This window comes from Heliconius melpomene, chromosome 13, assembly GCF_056956725.1.
Source record: "Heliconius melpomene rosina isolate 202511_hmr_F chromosome 13, ASM5695672v1, whole genome shotgun sequence".
In the NCBI taxonomy this organism is placed as follows: domain Eukaryota; kingdom Metazoa; phylum Arthropoda; class Insecta; order Lepidoptera; family Nymphalidae; genus Heliconius; species Heliconius melpomene.
The window spans coordinates 7,105,283-7,123,997 of record NC_140401.1 but is presented as its reverse complement, the minus strand read 5'-3'; the positions used below and the strand labels follow the sequence as shown (position 1 = coordinate 7,123,997).

Genomic DNA, 18,715 nt, shown 5'->3' with positions numbered 1-18,715 from the left:
AATCGTTTGCTTTACGTGCTGCCAACTAAAAATAAAACGGGAAATTATTTATTTCGAATCAAATTATATTGAATCCAAATACTTTAGTGAAAAAAACTAATTGACTATTCAGCCTTTTCTTTGCTAGGCAGCACTGTCCGTTACTAATATATGTTCAATATTATTTTTGTATGACTTATAAAAATTCTATGTATATAACAACGTATTATATCACAATTGTTATCACATTATACTTAAAATAACAGCTCATCATCAAATTCGGTTTAGTAAAAGTGTTTCTATAATATTTTTTTTAAACAATTTTATCAATCGTTTACCTTGTTTACAAAACAATTAAAGCCAGAGGATCGGGAATAAAACATAACAGCATCAGGCTGTCCGTTCGTTCGACGGTCGTATTTGTCACGGCACGGCGCCGGTAGCACCAGCTCTCGCGCTGCATCCCTGCCTGTATATTATTCATAACGTTTTCAACGGGAGCGCCGGCCCATACGGAATATTAGAGCGTATCTACCAAGTTGATCCTCGCATTTTATATTTATCGTTAACTAAATTGTTTTTGACGTTTCAGTTATCTACTATAAGTATTAGAAAATTGCTACGTTTGTATAGAAATGATAAAAAAGTGATAAAGTAATTTGTTGTTTTTTTCTCAAAAGCATTTTGAACAAAGAGCTATAGGTATTAAAGCTTCTGTCGTCTGCCACACCACTCACTCGCTTACTCAATGAGGTCTGCGCGGAGGTTCTGCTTCCAATATCCTTTTCTCTTGTTCTAATTTAATCCGCCCCATATATTCCTATATATATAGTACCCCAGGCCCTTAACATTCAGTGTTTGTTAATGTATGTATTTAGTCCTTTAATGTTCGATGATAATTATATTGTTGAACGACGTAACTTAACGCAGCGCTTTATCTCCTAGCACGAGGAAGCGAAAACAAACTAAATATATTTATTTCGCCGAGCCGCTGTCCTACTGCACCACGGGTGCGTCATTGGTAATATAATATGTTTGTGAATATTGTGTTAAAGTCCACATAGTTTCAAAGCACAAGGCTTTGTAAATATCTCTCATTGACTCTAAATAGCGCTTATTTACCTTTGCTTATTTAGAATTTAAGTACAAATAGAGTTTCTAAATATTCAAACACAAGACAAATTCGTAAAACAACTAGTTAATATACCTCAGGTAAACACGAATTAGAACTAAACCTAATTAATCAAAAACAAATATACGTATTTTCGTATATTGAGATATGTACATACATTATATTACTTGTATTATTATATATATTATAGTTAATGTTGAAAACAATTTAAAGGTTAAACTGTTTCTGTTAGATATGTTGTTTGTATAAAATTACACAAAGTTATTAAACAATTAGCTTCATTATATACGAGTAAAAATCCTCGTCGGCTTAGAGTGTAAATCTGCTAAGTATAAAATTGGCATTGATATTTCATATGGTAGAGCATACAAATCAATTTAAAAACTTTCTGAAAATATACTGGACATACTTATAGTTTTTAAATACGTTTTTTTTTCTCCTGACAATTTGCTTAATAAGCTGTTAGAAGCTTTACACTAAGCCGACGACATGTCATCTTACTAAATTGCCTGTTATACAAGATTAGATAACAATTTCTATTCAGAAATTAAAGGGAAAAATAAAAAGATGTAATATTTATAGGCTAACATCTAAGAAAAGTTATTTATATAGTAGTCAAAAGAGCATCTTATTCAAGAAAAAACTTAATTAAAGTTTGATTTGTTTCAGGTTGGCGCAACTATGATGTCCTGTCCTCTGCCTTTGCCGCTACTGCCGGCCCTTCATCCGCAGCCCGCTTTGGCCTCCGATTTTCCAATCCACATTGGAATTAAGGTGAATATTTTATATATTATATGTATTTTTTATATAAATTAAAGGTATCTTATCTCTCCATTATACAGTGATCACATATTATAAGACCCAGAATTTCTACCTTTATAAAATTTATCCAATCAAAAATGTTGTTTTTACTGAAATAGAAATCTTCTGTTTATAGCCTAAAGTCTTTTTCGCAGAAATGAGAAAAAAATATAATTTAATCCGGCCGCCTCCTCGACGAGTTTTAGACAACTTAAATTGCGAATGTATCCAAGCTAAATAATTTAAAGTAAGCGAAGAATATAATAACAATTCGCGCAGGTAAACTCTAAAAACAATTCTTCTATATATATAAAAACTGTGTAAAGGTTGGTTCTATTATATTAATAGTAATAGTAGGTAATAAATTATATTGTTTCACAAAAAAATGCCGTTTTAGGTTATTTACTATCCCATACAGTGAAATATTTATTTACGTTTATATTTCCATTTCTTCGCTCTGGTGTGGAGACGCGGTGAGTTCTAGCACTCAACACGCAATGCCTCCAGAATTCGGCAGAAAGTGGCGAACGGAGTGTCTTAACAATAGGTTCCCGCTGCTTAGCGTGCTGTGTGCGGGAAGCGTGAAGTTGATGTTTTTTTACTATCCCATATTTAAGTGTGCTGGAATAGATTATTCCTTTAAATTATTTACAATGAAAAAGTACAATTGATGGAAATATTCAGCGAGAAGGATAGCATCACGCTATCAATATTTGAGGTAAACTTTTGTCAAATTACCTTTGAGAGCTAAACCGTCTTAATTTATAAGTAGATATCGATTCAACCGAGTTTAATTAGTTTTCAGTTTTGAAACGTTTGCTTCATTTATTTCATTATTTGTGAACAGCTCTCGAAACCTTTGTTTTCAATTCGAAATTATGGAGATACCTGTAATTGTTTAAATTGTTTGAATCTCGATCTGTGTAATTAGCATTTGTTATTTATTAATTTTACACATCTTTTATACATTATAATTTCAATATACGATTAAATGAAAATGATAATAGGAAAAAATATTGTGTTATATATTTTTTTACTATAAAAAATGTAATTCAGTTTATATTTACATCCTTAAACTCCGGGCGTCGTAAAATATTTATTAAATTACAGCTGTGGCAGTCGTTTACAAACGTGGTTTTATTACAAAAACAAGATGAGTGCACGCCGATGCATAAGTTTACTCATTAAAGGCCAATTTCCTCAAACGTCAAGAGAGCAAAATATGAAAAATTTGTTGTTGCAAGTTCGCTCGTTCGAAAGACTAACTTTATGAAGTACTCTCGAATAATGCCTCGAGAGCAGTTCTCGCAAGTTATACTTCTTATTTGAAACCAACGTTTTTACCATTAGACCGTGTGTCAACCTAATTTGCCTGGTTGATTCAATTTTCAGCGGAAGGCCATATTTCAGTAGTCGCGGACGAGATTTCAATTCATACATAATATTTGAATAAATAAATATGCATGAAAGCAATTTATAGAGGCCGCTAGGGTCGGCCGGCTGGGCGGTACAATATCGTAGTCTCATTAGTAGCCTGCTACGGCGCTACGGCGCTACGGCTACGAGGCCGTGTAGCAATCGCGCCTTATACACTTTTATGACAGTTATTTAGAGTTCCCTCTTTTTTATAATATACACAGCATACGCAACAGTATAGACTCATTACTTACGTTACATATATTTTATCTGAAAAATAAATATATCTAAGAAATAATCCATTGTCATAGGTAAATTTCTTTACATAAAAGAGAAACAATTAATAGTTCAATAATGCTTGAAATATACGTACTTAATATACTTGAAAAACTATACATAAATATTAATATTTTTTAACAATAAGTGTTACAAGGTGTCTTATAAATAAATTATTAAATTACTACTTGTACTGTAGAACAACACTTTTGATATCATACAAATTTCGTATAAAATAATATCATATGATCCAACATTATCCAATATAATAAAATTTATTAAAAACATAATTGTTATGTCAAAAGTAGCTGCGTCAACATCAGGCGGATATCGCTAACGAGAAACGGTGTGGCGTAAAAAAGCGGCCAAATATTAGTGTGGTAACGTTAAATAACAGGCATTATCTCTTACAATATAAACGTCGCAACCTGCCCGCAATAACCGCTGCTCGCTGGTTAATGACGACCCGTCCGTCATCTTTACGTATTAAGGTTGCGCTACCTGAGTATCGATAAATTTTGTAGCTAAAACAAAATATTTAAATAGCTAGATAAGAAGAAGAAGCCACAAACCAAACAATGTCTCAAATTCGGTGTCCTAACACTAGGCTACATTTTTCCTGCCATGCGGGACAACGTGCAAAACTGTAGAAAAAGTATCTATGTGTAAAACTACACATTTTCACTTAAAGTGTAATAAGTGTTATATACATATAACTAAAAAAATTTGCGCATTTTATAAGAAATAAATATAAATAAGCGGTAAGCGAAAATTTACTAAATATACTATTACAAATACCCGCTTACAATAATTTGACAACCTGTCAGTCACGTTACCCTACCTTTTATTTTATTGGTGTTTCTTCTTTATATTCAAATTATTTGCTCTGTAAGTAAATATAATGAAAATGTAATGAAATAACTCAGTAAGTAGATCATAATATTATTATTTAAGCTTAATATGATATTAAATACTGATCTTCTTAGTTTTATTACTTTTATTTGTCTAGAAACAATGTTAATTGGATACCTATATGTATGATCGTAGGAGAAATTATTTTGTCAGCTTATTGTGTTGTTTTATTCCTTAGGCTTTTTTTACCATTAGAATTTATTTTACAAATTCTTTCTTATGAAGGATCAATTGGAAAAATATAAATATTGGCTCCATAAAAAAAATCTACTAAGAAAATACAATACAGTAACTACGACAGCGCTATATATAAATATGTTCTGTGAGACTTTAAAATGATTGACGTAAAAATTTTTTTATAGAATATATAGTTGTTGTTGTTCTTTAATTATGGCGATCCGAGCGTGCCAGTTCAGCACTAATCACTTCGCCAATGTCACGTTGAATGGAAAACACACAAAGGAGAATGTAGAATATATAGTAAGAATATAGAAAGTTAATTTAGACATATTAATGATAATGGCATTGGAACGCTTATTTTAAGCAACTCTTGTGAGTTAAGTTCATCTCGGGTAACTATTTATAATAACTTATTTATAATAAAGATTTCATCCCGGTACGGAATAAAGTACGGCGTTGGATTATGTCCCCTAGTTTTCAAATAGGCGGAAATTGGAGACTGACGTATCATTAAGTTCCCTTACCAAGTAGCGAATATTTAAAATATATCCTTATTTTTATTGTTGCATAACACTTTTATAAAAGAAAAATGGACCTGTCCTATTTTCTTTTAGTTAAATATAAAATTTTACAAATTCGTTTTTTTTTATAAAAAAAAAAATAATATTAACAAATCTCTATCTATATAGATAGATAGAGATTTGATATCGATAAATCTAGGAGGTAAATCAATAATTTTTTGCCCTTTCGGTACTATTTCCATATACGACAAGATAAAATTAAAAACTTGATCAAAATTACTTGATTCAGGGAAGGGCTGAAAATCAACTAAAACCCATCAAGAATTCATCAAAATAAAAAAAAAAACTAAAAGAAGCAAATTAAAAATATATCACTTTTCGTTTTCTCATTTTCTATCTACGTTTGGGTCGTTATGTTTTATTTGTGCCACGTACAGAAGCTTTATTTTTCCATACTCCTTATATTGTGGATAGAAGTTTTGTAATAAAGGCCATCCCACGGCTAAGTTTTTGTTCTTGCTTATTGCCTACAGGTGACAATTGATGGCGATAGCTCTTTTTAACTGCCTTGCTAAAATAAGTTTTGTTTTTCATCGTCCCTAAAACTCGAGGGGATGGTAACTATATCCCATCGAAATAAAGCATAAATGTAAGCACATATTAAATTTTAATCCTAAATGGAAACATCATTGAGACGTTCGTTTTGCGTTACATTTAAGGATCATGTGTAACCTATAACGTATAGGTGCATATAATGTTCTTGATAAGATTTTTTTCTGTAAAAGAAATTATTAATTCCAAACACTTTCTGTTTGTGATAATGAAATAATAATAAATAATTTATAATTAATGAAAATAATTTTGGGCATGAACTACTGCTTCGTTAGTTTATTGTTTTTTGAGTGTAAAGCTCGAGACTGATATTTTATTAAAACTATTTTCGTTAGTTTTTATTTAATGACTAGTAAAGTCTTTCCCTCATCTTATTTTACATAATTTCTAGCGATACATAATAATAAAAAAACTTTATCAATTGGTTAAGTTTTTTTTTTATTTTTTTAACTGATAATTAGTATACTTAATAAAAACTATAAGTATCGTTGATTAAATAAGATTTAAATCTGTCTATCATACAAAAAATATGATCTAAAATAAAAAAGGGAATATAAAAAGAAATCTGATTTATAAAATATTTAAAGAAGGTCTTAGCAATCAGACCAGATGTCCAGTGGAGCCTAGACACTTGTTTCCGGATATAAATAAATCCGCGGCTGATTAAGTACTCTTGCTTGACTTTAGGTAATTTTAAAATAGCCTTATAAGAAAGGGACTTATTAGCAACTTTTTGTTTTCATCCACTTAGGCCCGTATTTATAAATTGCACTTAAGTCTGAGATCGATGTTGAGATGTCGTTTTATGTATATATAATTATTCATTAGTAATCAACGTTAGTAGTGTAAGGGACGCCTACGTTGACGATGATAATGTACAGTGGATCATGGGTGCAATTAAAAGAGTAATGTATAAAATGGCGTATATGAACTGAATCTGTGTCTGTTCACTAATTTAAAAAAAATAAATTAAAAAGAAATTAATGTGCGTGATACAGCGTGAAGCAAAAAAAAAATATGATTATAAATAAAAATCGTCTTAAATTATTGTTACTTTACATGAAACAAACAACTTTGTAAAAAATGTTATTTTCTTACAAATGTATATTTTTTTTGCTTAAAAGAAATAATTATTCATCGCCTAATCGTATAAAAGCTTTACTTTTCGGCTTCATTGTTTTTAAAGCTTTCCGTCTTCAATATTTACGCTGCCGCCACATCTCCTTTGACTTCAATTTTTAATGTGAGCCCCGCCCGTTCAAACTCTTAGTAACCTGCGTAATATTTCTGTGTGCGTTTTGTTATAATACATTACGAATAGATTAATATATCTATTTAAAACTCTTCCGCTACTCAGTAACTGACAAACGTCGTATATATGTATATATGAAACTACTAGACTTCGTTGAAATTTGGCATATTTATTGGTAGGGTGTAAAGTATAGGGGAGCAGTAAGAGAGGTTTCTCGATATTTCTACGGGAATGAGAATTATGGGATGTACCTACTGTTTTTGCCTTGAAGTTCGTGCAAGCAAAGTTGTGGGCGACGGACAGTTAATGATAAAATATCAATATAGATTATCACAAAACTCATTTATCGTACGTCAAATACCTACCAAGTGATAATTATATTTCAAAGTAAACTTTAATATTTAGTATTCGTTTTTGTGAATACCTAATATTAAAGTTAAGTTTGGCCCTTTGGTCGCTGTAAGTTTCTTATTTTAATTAAAATATATTAACACAGTACTTAAAGTTACCTTCATACTGTTTAAAACTTTTCTTTCAATTTAATATATTTTACGACACAATTTTCACCCAGTTTTATATAAGAAAATATATATATTATATATCTATAATAAAAGAAAGTTGGGCAAGTAATTCTTAAGTTCACAGATGATCTATTACGCGAGGTACAAAAATTTTGCAGGTAGCTATGCTCGTATTGTACGAAAGTTCCGTAATTAGGGCGCCGAAATGGGTATCTCTCCCCTACCTTTCTTTTTGTGACAAATTTTCCTTAATAACAGTTTTTCTTTTTCGTGCTCCTCGCGGCCATTATTCTTTCATTGTTTTTATTTTAATGCTACATTAATTGTTAAAGTGTTAATAAATATTTTAAGTTTTAAATTGAATATTTTATTAGATTATGTGATATCTCTCTAGTAATGTAATGAAATTGCATGTTTTGATCATGAAGATGGCAGTTCAAATTCAAATATTTCTATAAAAAGTAGCTTTAGGCTTTTCGTATAATAATAGGGTAGGCATAGGCAATACATACATAGCTTGGTGAGTAGCGCAACTTAACGCCGCGCTCAGAACATCCTATGCTTTCTAAGTAATATTAAAGTATTTCAAATAAAGCACACACAATGTTATTAAAGAAAGTGCATTTTAGTTTAATGTCCATGAATAATAAATACAAATTTCGTGATTGTAGTACAATATTTGAATCACCACAACTCAAATATCACAAAAATTGTGAAGTTAAATACAAATAAAATTTTCACAAGCCACAGAAGTTTCCTCCAATACTTAAACAACTTAAATATTTTCATCAAACGACTTCCAAATCGATGGAATACTTTCAATCAAAGATCACTAATAAACTCGTTTACCAAAAACTCAGATCTGGCTGTTTGTATAATATCGCACGGATTACTCGCTACCGGAGCGACGTTTAACTTCTTTAAAGGAATATCCGATCAAACGTCGGCATAAACTAATTCCGCGAGGCAACTCGAAGCTCAGTGGAAAAGAAAAAACCACGCTGATATCCACACCGGAGCTAACTAAATTGGTTACCTGTTACACTGTCGATTTAACTTGACGATGCTAACGTACCAAGTAAAACTACTCGCTCGGCCTATAAACTTTAATTTCACATATATGTAGTTTTAATCATCGAAAGCGCTCGACGCCAATATTTTGTATAAAGCTGCCACTGTAAAGAGCTCTTTCATTGATTTGACCACGTACAGATGACTCATTGCAATGACTTTGTTTCAGTGAACTAAATATCTAAATTTTAGATAAATTTTCACCTACATTCGAATACAATGGTGTTCCTATATTTTACAGAGTTTGACGAGAGAATTTAAAAAATATATATATTATTACGTCATTTACGTATGTAGTCCTGAGATATGTTTTTCCATATTTGGAATGGTAAAATCAAATTGGATTAGTTGTAAAACCTTGTAATAAGATGTGGTGTCCATTAATAAAATGACTGGAGTTCAAAGTTAATATTCAAATTAATTTTCAGGGCCCGCTATTATCCTGAAGAACATAAAATCGCGGGAAGACAATAAAATAGACTTTTCAAAGTGGTGTTTTAAAGCATAAGTGACTTAAATATCGCTTGGCGTAAAGTGCGGGTTTGGCATCCGCCAAGTACCTAGTGGCCGACCGTCGCATTACGTGAAATGGTCAAGGTAATCAAAATTCTCTATGAATTATTCACCGCTCTTGAATTACGCCACGCTAACCCTTCCCTGTGTGGGCTTCACTTTGTAAATATATTTTCTAAATCACTCGCTAAGTTCGTTTGCGCAATGTACTTCACCTGTTTGAATTTTCGATTAGAATTTTAAATTGAAACTTGGCCGCACTTCTCTTTGGCTGCTTTGCATTAGTTGACTGGATAATTTTTGTACGTCTCGTATTTAGCACTCAGTTAGTTTAGTTTTGAAGGTTTATTTAGTTTAATGCAGTACTATAACACTTATGTTTACATAAATGTCTGTGATATTGAAGTATATTGTTTCTCGGTTTTTTTAATATCCATATTAATGGTTACTAACTTGTGTTTGTTTTAATTTATTAATGAATATATAACTCTTCTGTTTATGGTGATGTGTTAACCCTTATTTATAATTAACTCGGTAAGTTTAAAGAATGATTAATTAGCTACTAAAGAGAGTGGTTAATATGAAATAAAAATATGATACAGAAGAAAGTTTCGTTTTCGATATTTTTTATTTTAATAAAGAAATAAATAATTTTGAATATTGCTTATACTGGTGATACTCTCCTGGCAGAAATCTACATATATTTGGATCCCTTTACAAATTCACATCGAAGTATTTAATATAAATTAATATTTAATATATTAATTAATTACTATTTATTTCAATTTTCCTAATATATAAATATTTCATATTAATAATAATAATGCTATTCGAAATATGATTATAACAGCAAAAAGCACAATGCGGTCGTTATTGTTACATCATTATTATATTTAATGGAAACCTGTAGCGAATGATTTTTCATGAAAATAATTTTCGTGAATATTGACTCTTTGTTTGCGGTAAGCTTAAATTACTGGAAAAATATGTAGCTGAACAGCAGTAATATTAATATTTAATAACGTTTTGGAGTAATTGTTAGGTACTTTGTTACATAATAGGTCAATCCTATTGTCTCAGTGTGGCTTTGATACTAATGTTATAGCATATTAAATACGTCTCGGTCTTTATGAAAATTGTTATTGTTCTCGGAAATGGCCTTGGATCGAATCTTCGTAATGGTGTAGGCTCTAAGTTCTTTTACTGGAATTTTAACTGATACAATTAAACTAAAGTGAAAATTATTCTAACTTTAGACTTGAATTTAAAAAAAAAACTTCAGAGAGAAACCAACAAACTATTATTCATTAAAAAAGGCGTACTACCACTAAACCCGAATTTTAATTAAAAAAATAAAAATAGTATGAACGACTTTATTAATATCATATTGCAATATATAAATGGAAAGCAATCATTGTAAAATAATATTGTAGGTACATCTACAGTATTATATACAGTATTTCATTCAACATTTTAACACAGATTAAAAAAGATAAAAGCCTGAAAAAATATCAAACGTTGATTGAATGACGTGCAAATGTTTGAGTAAGCTACCAAAAATAGTATTGTGTAAACAATAATAGCTTTCTGAATTAAAAGCAAAAATTGAATGTTCTCTTACTGTATTAATAATCTTAATATATTAGATTTTTTATGTTTTAGCCAAATATGTTATTGGTTGACTCGCTTCAACACACAGATTATTCCGTTCGCCACCCTTTACCTTTCCTCCGACTTCTTCCGCGTCGTATCACTTTCCGCGAGCGTTCTTTATCCAATTATCCGAAGATAAATTTCACCTGTGACTGCTGAGGAAATAGCGGCGCTAACTGTTGTTTGATAAAAATACCTGGAGATTTTCGCAAACTTGGCTGCTCTAAATCAATATTTATTCATTATTCATTGATATCGTTTAAAGTTTGTTTTGTATCGTAATGATAGCGAAAGGTTGTATTTTTATTGTTTATAGTAAATATTTCTCTTGTTCTTCTTCTGCTAAATAGTCCATTTCAAGAAGAAGGCTGTATATGTTAAGTGTTTGATGTTACCCATTGTATTTGAAGCCAGACATACCTTGGGCACTTAGAAAGTGTCACGTGTCAGGTGTCATACTCAACTCTAAGTTATTTCCATTTAAGCTTAGGTGAAATCTAGCTAAGCTAGTATCAAATTAAATATAGGACTTAAAAATAGATGAGTAAATATTTTTGACAACTTACGCTGTCGTCATATTATGTAAACAGTTTTATATATCTAATTAGTACAATTAGAAAAAGCTTATTAAATTGTACTTATTAACCTAAATTTTCATATAATCAAATATTTTAGTCAATCTATTAACCACACACACCATTCAGCATTGAATAACATTTGCAAATAGGCTTAAAAACATTGCCAGCGCAATTAATGTCAAACAAATTGATCGGAGCGAGCTAACTAGTCGATGTCGTACAAAATATTGCTGATTCAAATAAAAAACTGATTGCTATCTCACTTTGATGTTGTCGGAGGAAATAGGATCTGCTTCCGATCCGCGAGAAAAAGGGAATAATCTTCTTTGCCGTGACTTGGGTTCCGCAGGAGGCGTATTCAAATTTAAACACATTACAAATTAGTTCAATGGTGAGCGGTTTAAAATAATTACTTCTATAATTTTTTTAGCAAAGTCGTAGCTACGTAACGATATGGGCTATTTGTAAAAAATATAAAATTGTTTAATTATTGATTATGTGAAAATACATAATTACGAGTACTATTAATGTTTTAATCTTTTAAGTCGACGTTTGTGTCAAATAAAATGTTCTATATTATAAACTCTGAGACTTTTTACACTTATTTCTGAATATATTTACATACAGAACCCGTGCTTCAGCAAGGCTAATATCTTGACAGCATTTTAAATTTCCCCGTGATTGCTACGAGGAGGGATAGCGTGATGTCTGCTGAAGGGCCCGGTGCCGACTTCTGACCGCTTGGAGTGCCAATCTAATTTGCCGAATCGCGGAAGCATATGAAATCTAATCGATTCGCTTCAGTGAAAGCGGTTTTAAATATATACTGATCTATTGTAACTTTTGATTTTCTTTGAAGATTAAGAACTCTTTATTAAGGTGCTTGATGAACGCCTCGTTCAATTTACAAGCTTTTTGAGCAGTTAGGTTCTCATGTTTTAATTAATATGTTTACTCAATATAAGTATCATCAGAATGAAATTATATATAAGTAATATATAGTTTTTTTTATGTTGTAGTCATATTGTAGTCAAATTCGACAGCCGTATTAGATTTTTTTACGTATATACTGTAAATATTAACTTTATTTTATAGATGAAGGCGGTACTTTAACTGGACCTCTTTTTGACATGCAGTCTCCTATTGTATCGTACTAGTACCGTAATCTTCTTCATGTGTTCTCCATTCTCCAAGTGATTAGTGCTCAACTGGCACGCTCGAAACGCCATAAACTAAGAACTGAACTGAACTAGATTTTTTCCAACAATATTATATTATAGCTAGGCAGATCTTAACTTATAGAATGGCTCAAACTGATTCTGTGGATAAGTGGAAAACTGATAGTAGAATCGATCATGTTCCTAATGTTCTATCAAGACTTTAAGTTTGCCTCAAAAATGTAATACGTTCATTAATTAAAAATCACAGTAGAAATCATCACACATCGCCGTTGCCGACGGCGCCAGAACGAAAACAAGTAAATTCAATTGACTTTTAATGATGTAAATTTTTCGAATTCCATTACGAATCAGTACGTGGCACTGCGTTGATCAAAGGCGCTTAATTTCCATAATCAACAGGTCAAACTGCACATCACAATACAGTTTAAGTGTTTGTATAGGGAGTTTAAAGAATTCATTATTTCTGCATGATGTAACTGTTATAAAACTGCAACTATGGTGGAATTCTGTAATCACTCATTGAGGCCAGTTATCGTTTTTCTCTTATACTAAATAGAACACCTTGGTTTGCATAGAAAAAAAAACGCAGAGAAAAATATATATTAAATTTAAATACGAGGTGACACCTACATATATGTAAAATATATTTTTTCTGTGTTCCTTCTTATAATACTGAAGTCTTTTTGAACCTTTGACTATAGTATACGTTCGTGCAAGGTATCTCAATTGCACCAAAATTTCGCTTGGTATAAAATATGAGAAATCTAAATAAATAGAGACAAATAAACATCGGTCTTTGACACGACACGGCACCGTACATCGTATTTCGCCTGGAGCTTGAATCAAGATGATATTTACCTTGTCTCTCAAAAATGTCAATCTAAACATGTTATTACAGTGAGAAATCTTTACAAAAATATTATACTTATCTCAAAAATGTTGGCGATCTATGTATTATTAATCATGGAAATCTTTTTCAGTATTACATTATTATATCTTTTTAGTATAAATAATATTGAATTTGTATGAATGTGAATTGCTTTTTTGTGATTATTAATATTATGATATAAACGCGTATTATGTGTATGTATAGTTAAAACAATATTTACTTCGGATATTGAATATTGAAAACAGAATAATTATATGAAATTAAAATATATTTTAAATACGGGATAATTAGTATTGTTAGTATTGTTATTAGTGTTTAGTATATATAAAGTTACTAATAACAGTTATTACAATTCTATTTATGTGTTTTTATAACTCAATGAATTAACAAAAACATAAAAAGTAAAAATTTAAAAATTAAAAACTGAACTACAAAGATAATGAAAGAGTTCACAGTTACACTTTTCCTAAAATTATCTAGTATACAAAAACAACAAATAATGATGAAATTTAGCCAATATAGAAACGTAATCCCTCCGCGTACAACTTGCAAGAGCTCGGCCGCAGTGCAACGCGTGCGCGGTTTTGGTTGACTAAGTGATAAATGGGCGCCAAGGAACCCCCATGCGTCAGAGCGGAACGCTAACGGGAAACAGGGCCGGCTCCTTGTAATGAGTTAAATGGCATTTGTTCTAATGAAGTGTTTTAGATTAGGTAAAATTGTTAGTTACTCTTTGGATTTTAAATTTGTTTTATTAGGTTTGGTAAAATTATCACTAGCAATACATTGTGGGTAATAAGTTTCAATAGTATATAGCGTTAGCGCTATGTTCAATACTCTATCCAACGTAAATTATTTATTTTGATTTATTTACAGTTTTTTTTACATAACAATATTTCAGTGTCATTATCGAAATTACACTATACTTACTAACTATTTTAATGTTACATATATTCGCAGTCTGATTGCCGTAATATTGAATTATTTAATTTCATTCTTATATGTACTGGTATACTTAAAGGATATGTTTTTTTAATCCTTTACATAACGTTTATTATCAGTCTAAGCTATTAAACATTTACAGTATTTCTGTATTGAAAATTAAATTATGTCATTATGATTTATGGAATTATTTTAAAAGAAAACCAATGACATATCACCACTAACAAAAGAGATTATTTAATAGCCCGATTTGTTTAACTTTTCATGGCATGTATTTACCACAAAAGGCTTCACCAAATTAATTTAGTTGATGATCTCTATGCAAAATTGAATTACGGCTTTAGAGAATTCCAAATTAGTTTGACCTAGACAATAGTTGCCATAGTGAGACGTTTGTTCAAATATTTGTAGATTCAGTTAAGACGGCCGTCGTAAACCAAAGATACGCCAGTATTGTCTCAAAGAGATTAATTTCCTTACAATTCTGTGATGTGGATTAATTTAGGGGTTATGACAGAACGAAATGTGTTATTTAGTGTTGAACTTCAATATCCGGCGTTATTTACAAACTGCTGTTTAAGATGTTTCATTAATCGTCTAGTAATCGATGATCTTGGTATCTACAATATTTTAAAATCCATTTTATGGTAAAGTTTCTTGAGTGCTATTGCTGATATTACTAAAAAAAAAATATTTTATTTCATAATGATCGGTTTAGTAATTCACAGAACTATCCTGATTATAGCGTATATAACATGCTCCTATAAAGGAATCCTATTTCTCATTCTATTTCTCCTAATCATCTTTAACTCTATTTCTTTTCAAATTTAACTCAATGAATATTCTAAATGTGGAATAGAAAAGTCGTATCGTAGAACCCAACCTGTCTGCAACATAAGCCCGCATCTATGCGCAAGTTTCGCGTTGATTAAAGATAGCTATATCAGTTTCGACCTTTCATTAGAAATGGTACAAAGGCAACGCAATTACATAAGCGACATCTGGTGGCCTTATCGTGAAAGGACTGCATCTTGTGCTACAGATACAGAATTCAGATCTCACCTTCGTTTTACTATCTGCTATTGGGTTGTGAATTTAGTATCTTATTACGTTTGTATGAATGTCATTGTGAGATGAACTACCTACATATACAAGTAATTATTTTAGGTGTAATACTAGATTTATTGACATTTTAAATTCACTAATATTGTGAAGAAAACATTTCATTGTATTGTATTTATAATTTGAAATTGCTATTATTAAAAAAAAACGAAATATTTTTTTACCTTTACATGCCCACATATATTCCGTATATTAGGGAGGGTAGGTAGAGAGAACATAGTGTTCAGACACTTTGTTCTTCAAATTCGTCCAATTTCGATACATAAAAGAATTTAAATAAATTATTTTCAATGACAACATATTTTTAGAGACATCACTTTAGAATCGACGCATCTAAGGGGTGTAGGTACAATTCACACACACTTACTCTATCGGTCTAAAAATTTTCATATGAAAATGGCATACTGAAAATAACACTCTAAATTTTACAATGTAACTGATAGTATTTCATACAAATTCACAAACGCGAAGTGTACACAATTGACTCAAAAACAACTTTAAGAAGACTATTTATATTAACTGTTGAGTGCTTTGTTGCTGTAAACATGGATACTAAATAAATTCCTATATAAATTCAATCGTAAACGTTTCTCTTATTTGCTTAATAAACGATCTAGGGAAATGTTGCTATGACATGTAGCTTTCGGAAACTTGATATTTGTTTTATATAAACTACATTGAACATGTAATTTTCTAAGACTATTGAAGAAATTTAATAATATCTTCCTTTGTTTTCCACTTTTAGATGATAATAAACTTATTCAAATATTAAAAACTTGTTGTTAATTAAGTTACTAACAATAATATTGATGTTTTAACCTAAATTTTATAAAAACCCGAAAAAGTAACAAGTTTGTTTTATACAAATACAAGTACAAGTATACAGTACAAATAATTATAATCCTGTATGAAAATAAAAAATAGTTCCAAAACAAATTACTTACATGCTTTTTTTTTGCAATTTTACCTTTTTTTCCACTCTCCCAACAGAATAATAAAAATATAAGTACTATGCTAATTATTTTCCAGTCGAATAGTATTATTTTCCTATAATTTCCTTACCTTCAATAGTTTATAATTGTAAATTGGTCTTCTTTAGTCTTCACTGATCAAATTTCAAGTGGAACATTATTAACTCTAGACGTCATTGTCAATCCCAGGACTTGGTGATATTATACGACAGTATACCCACTAATTACTGATTTATCTTTCCAGGTAAGGAGTTTTGTTATGAAAATCAATAAAGGTAAAATATTAATTTTCTATCTAATAGAATAAGCAAATGGCACATATGAAAATGTAAATATCTAATGCTGATTTACCAAATGTTACGACTGTAGGATTAAATAATGTTTAATTCAAAATTGTTGTATCGTTCATTAGCATTATTCTATGCTGTATATGCACTAACATTCCATAAATAATTAACTGATTTAGTTTCCGCTTAATCGGCTTTTTAGAAAACTCATTTGACTGGCAAATTGTTTTTGCTCGCGAATTTGTGTCCACTGCATTTAGAGCGACTTTGGTCGACCGTTCAACGAGCTATTTGATATTTACTACTTAGGGTCTGATTTAAAATTGCTATAGTTATTTCATATATTCTATTAAAGATAGTCAATAAATTAAGTGAAAAATTATAGTTAGAGGTAATATTGGTTTGGCATTGAACTAATTTTAAGAATAGACTCGATCAAAATAAGAATAGTTGGCTTTATTGACACGAAAATGTTCTTCGTTGATATAAATGTTCAAAAATTTAATATACTGAGATATATGGTTGTGTCAGAGAAGATACAGTTTTAACGAAGTAAGAACAAACAAACTTGTCATAATAAATAATATTATAATAAATAATATAAATAATATTAATAAAAAATATAATATATATATAATATATTATATATTATATTTTTTTTCAATACGAACAAGTAACATGAATCGTTAAACACTCAAAAACGATTACATTTGCGGATTTGTAAAATCCGTAATGTACGCCCATTGGGCTACAGACTTAATCACCACTCAAATAAAACTGGGCACTAAATAAAGCTTACATCGTAGAAGCAATATGGATAATAAAGTAGGCTTATTTTGTGGATATATTATTAATTTATACCGCAAATATTGCAATTTGTTCGTTGGTGCGATTGATTTTGGGTAAACCGAATTTTAATATACGCAACCAAATGACGGTTCATTTCTCTCATGTTTTCGATAAACAACGTTTTTAATTTATTATAATAGTTTTACTCGTGTATGTATTTATAATAATAATGTGTGGTTCAGTATAAGTTACAAACTTTTCATTTTTTTTTTTTAAATAAGCTTGTAAAATATTTATTTTAAAAGTTATGTAGTAAATATTCGCTCACCTTTAAAGCTATTAAGATTAGATGGATGCAAACTCTCACTCTGACCATATTATGTTTACATGTATAAAACTTATACATGTTATCAAAGCGAGGAAATGATAATAGTTCATTCCCATTCATTGGAAATTGAACCTACAACTGCCGCGTTTGAATTTTGACGATTTGCCTGCACCAAGACAGCCATTTTTTTAATACACAAAAACAAGACATTTTTTTTAAATAAATAATATATTTATTTTCACTTAGCTTGGACTACACAATTGTTAAATCTTACGCATGGATTGTTTACCAAAATATGGTAAATTATTCGTAAGCACCGAATCAACATATTTGCATGTGGCGTGTACGCGGTCATAGTTATTAGATAATGGCAGATAATTAATTAATCTCATCGTTGCATTCATTATTATATTATGGTTTTGTCAAACTTACTAATTAATTTTGCCATTCTAAGATATTAATATTGCTATGTAGCACAGTTTGTGTGTGACTGGCGCGATGTTTGTGGATTCCTGTTCTACTGACAATTAAATGTCGTCTACACATATAAAATTGTTCCTCATCGCTGTCTGTACGTGAAAGATATTTGGGAAAATCTATTATTGGTGGCATTTACAAAAGACTCCATTTTTTTCTGTTTGTGCGTTTGAGTATGTTAATCTCAGGCACGCTTAAACTTAACGGTATACAATATATAAATAATGTTTTCAATAGTATGGTAATATTATTAGATCACGAAACTAGTTCAGGTGAAAAAAATAAGTAATTGTGTTGTTCCAGCGGGCGTAG

At 30.3% G+C, this 18,715-nt stretch overlaps 1 protein-coding gene across 7 annotated transcripts in view; it reads left to right on the top strand.

Annotated features, from left to right (window-relative positions):
• Positions 1 to 18,715, top strand: part of heph (polypyrimidine tract-binding protein 1 heph) — a 316,994-nt gene that overhangs the window by 131,162 nt on the left and 167,117 nt on the right. For 6 of the 7 annotated variants that reach the window (XM_085196828.1, XM_085196823.1, XM_085196830.1 and 3 more), the window contains one exon: positions 1,781 to 1,885. In XM_085196828.1, coding sequence (XP_085052954.1) covers positions 1,793 to 1,885 — 93 coding nt within the window. In that variant the 5' untranslated portion in view covers positions 1,781 to 1,792. Of the gene's footprint in view, positions 1 to 1,780; positions 1,886 to 9,101; positions 9,271 to 18,715 lie in introns of all 7 variants that reach the window. The other variant, XM_085196829.1, reaches the window with a different exon arrangement.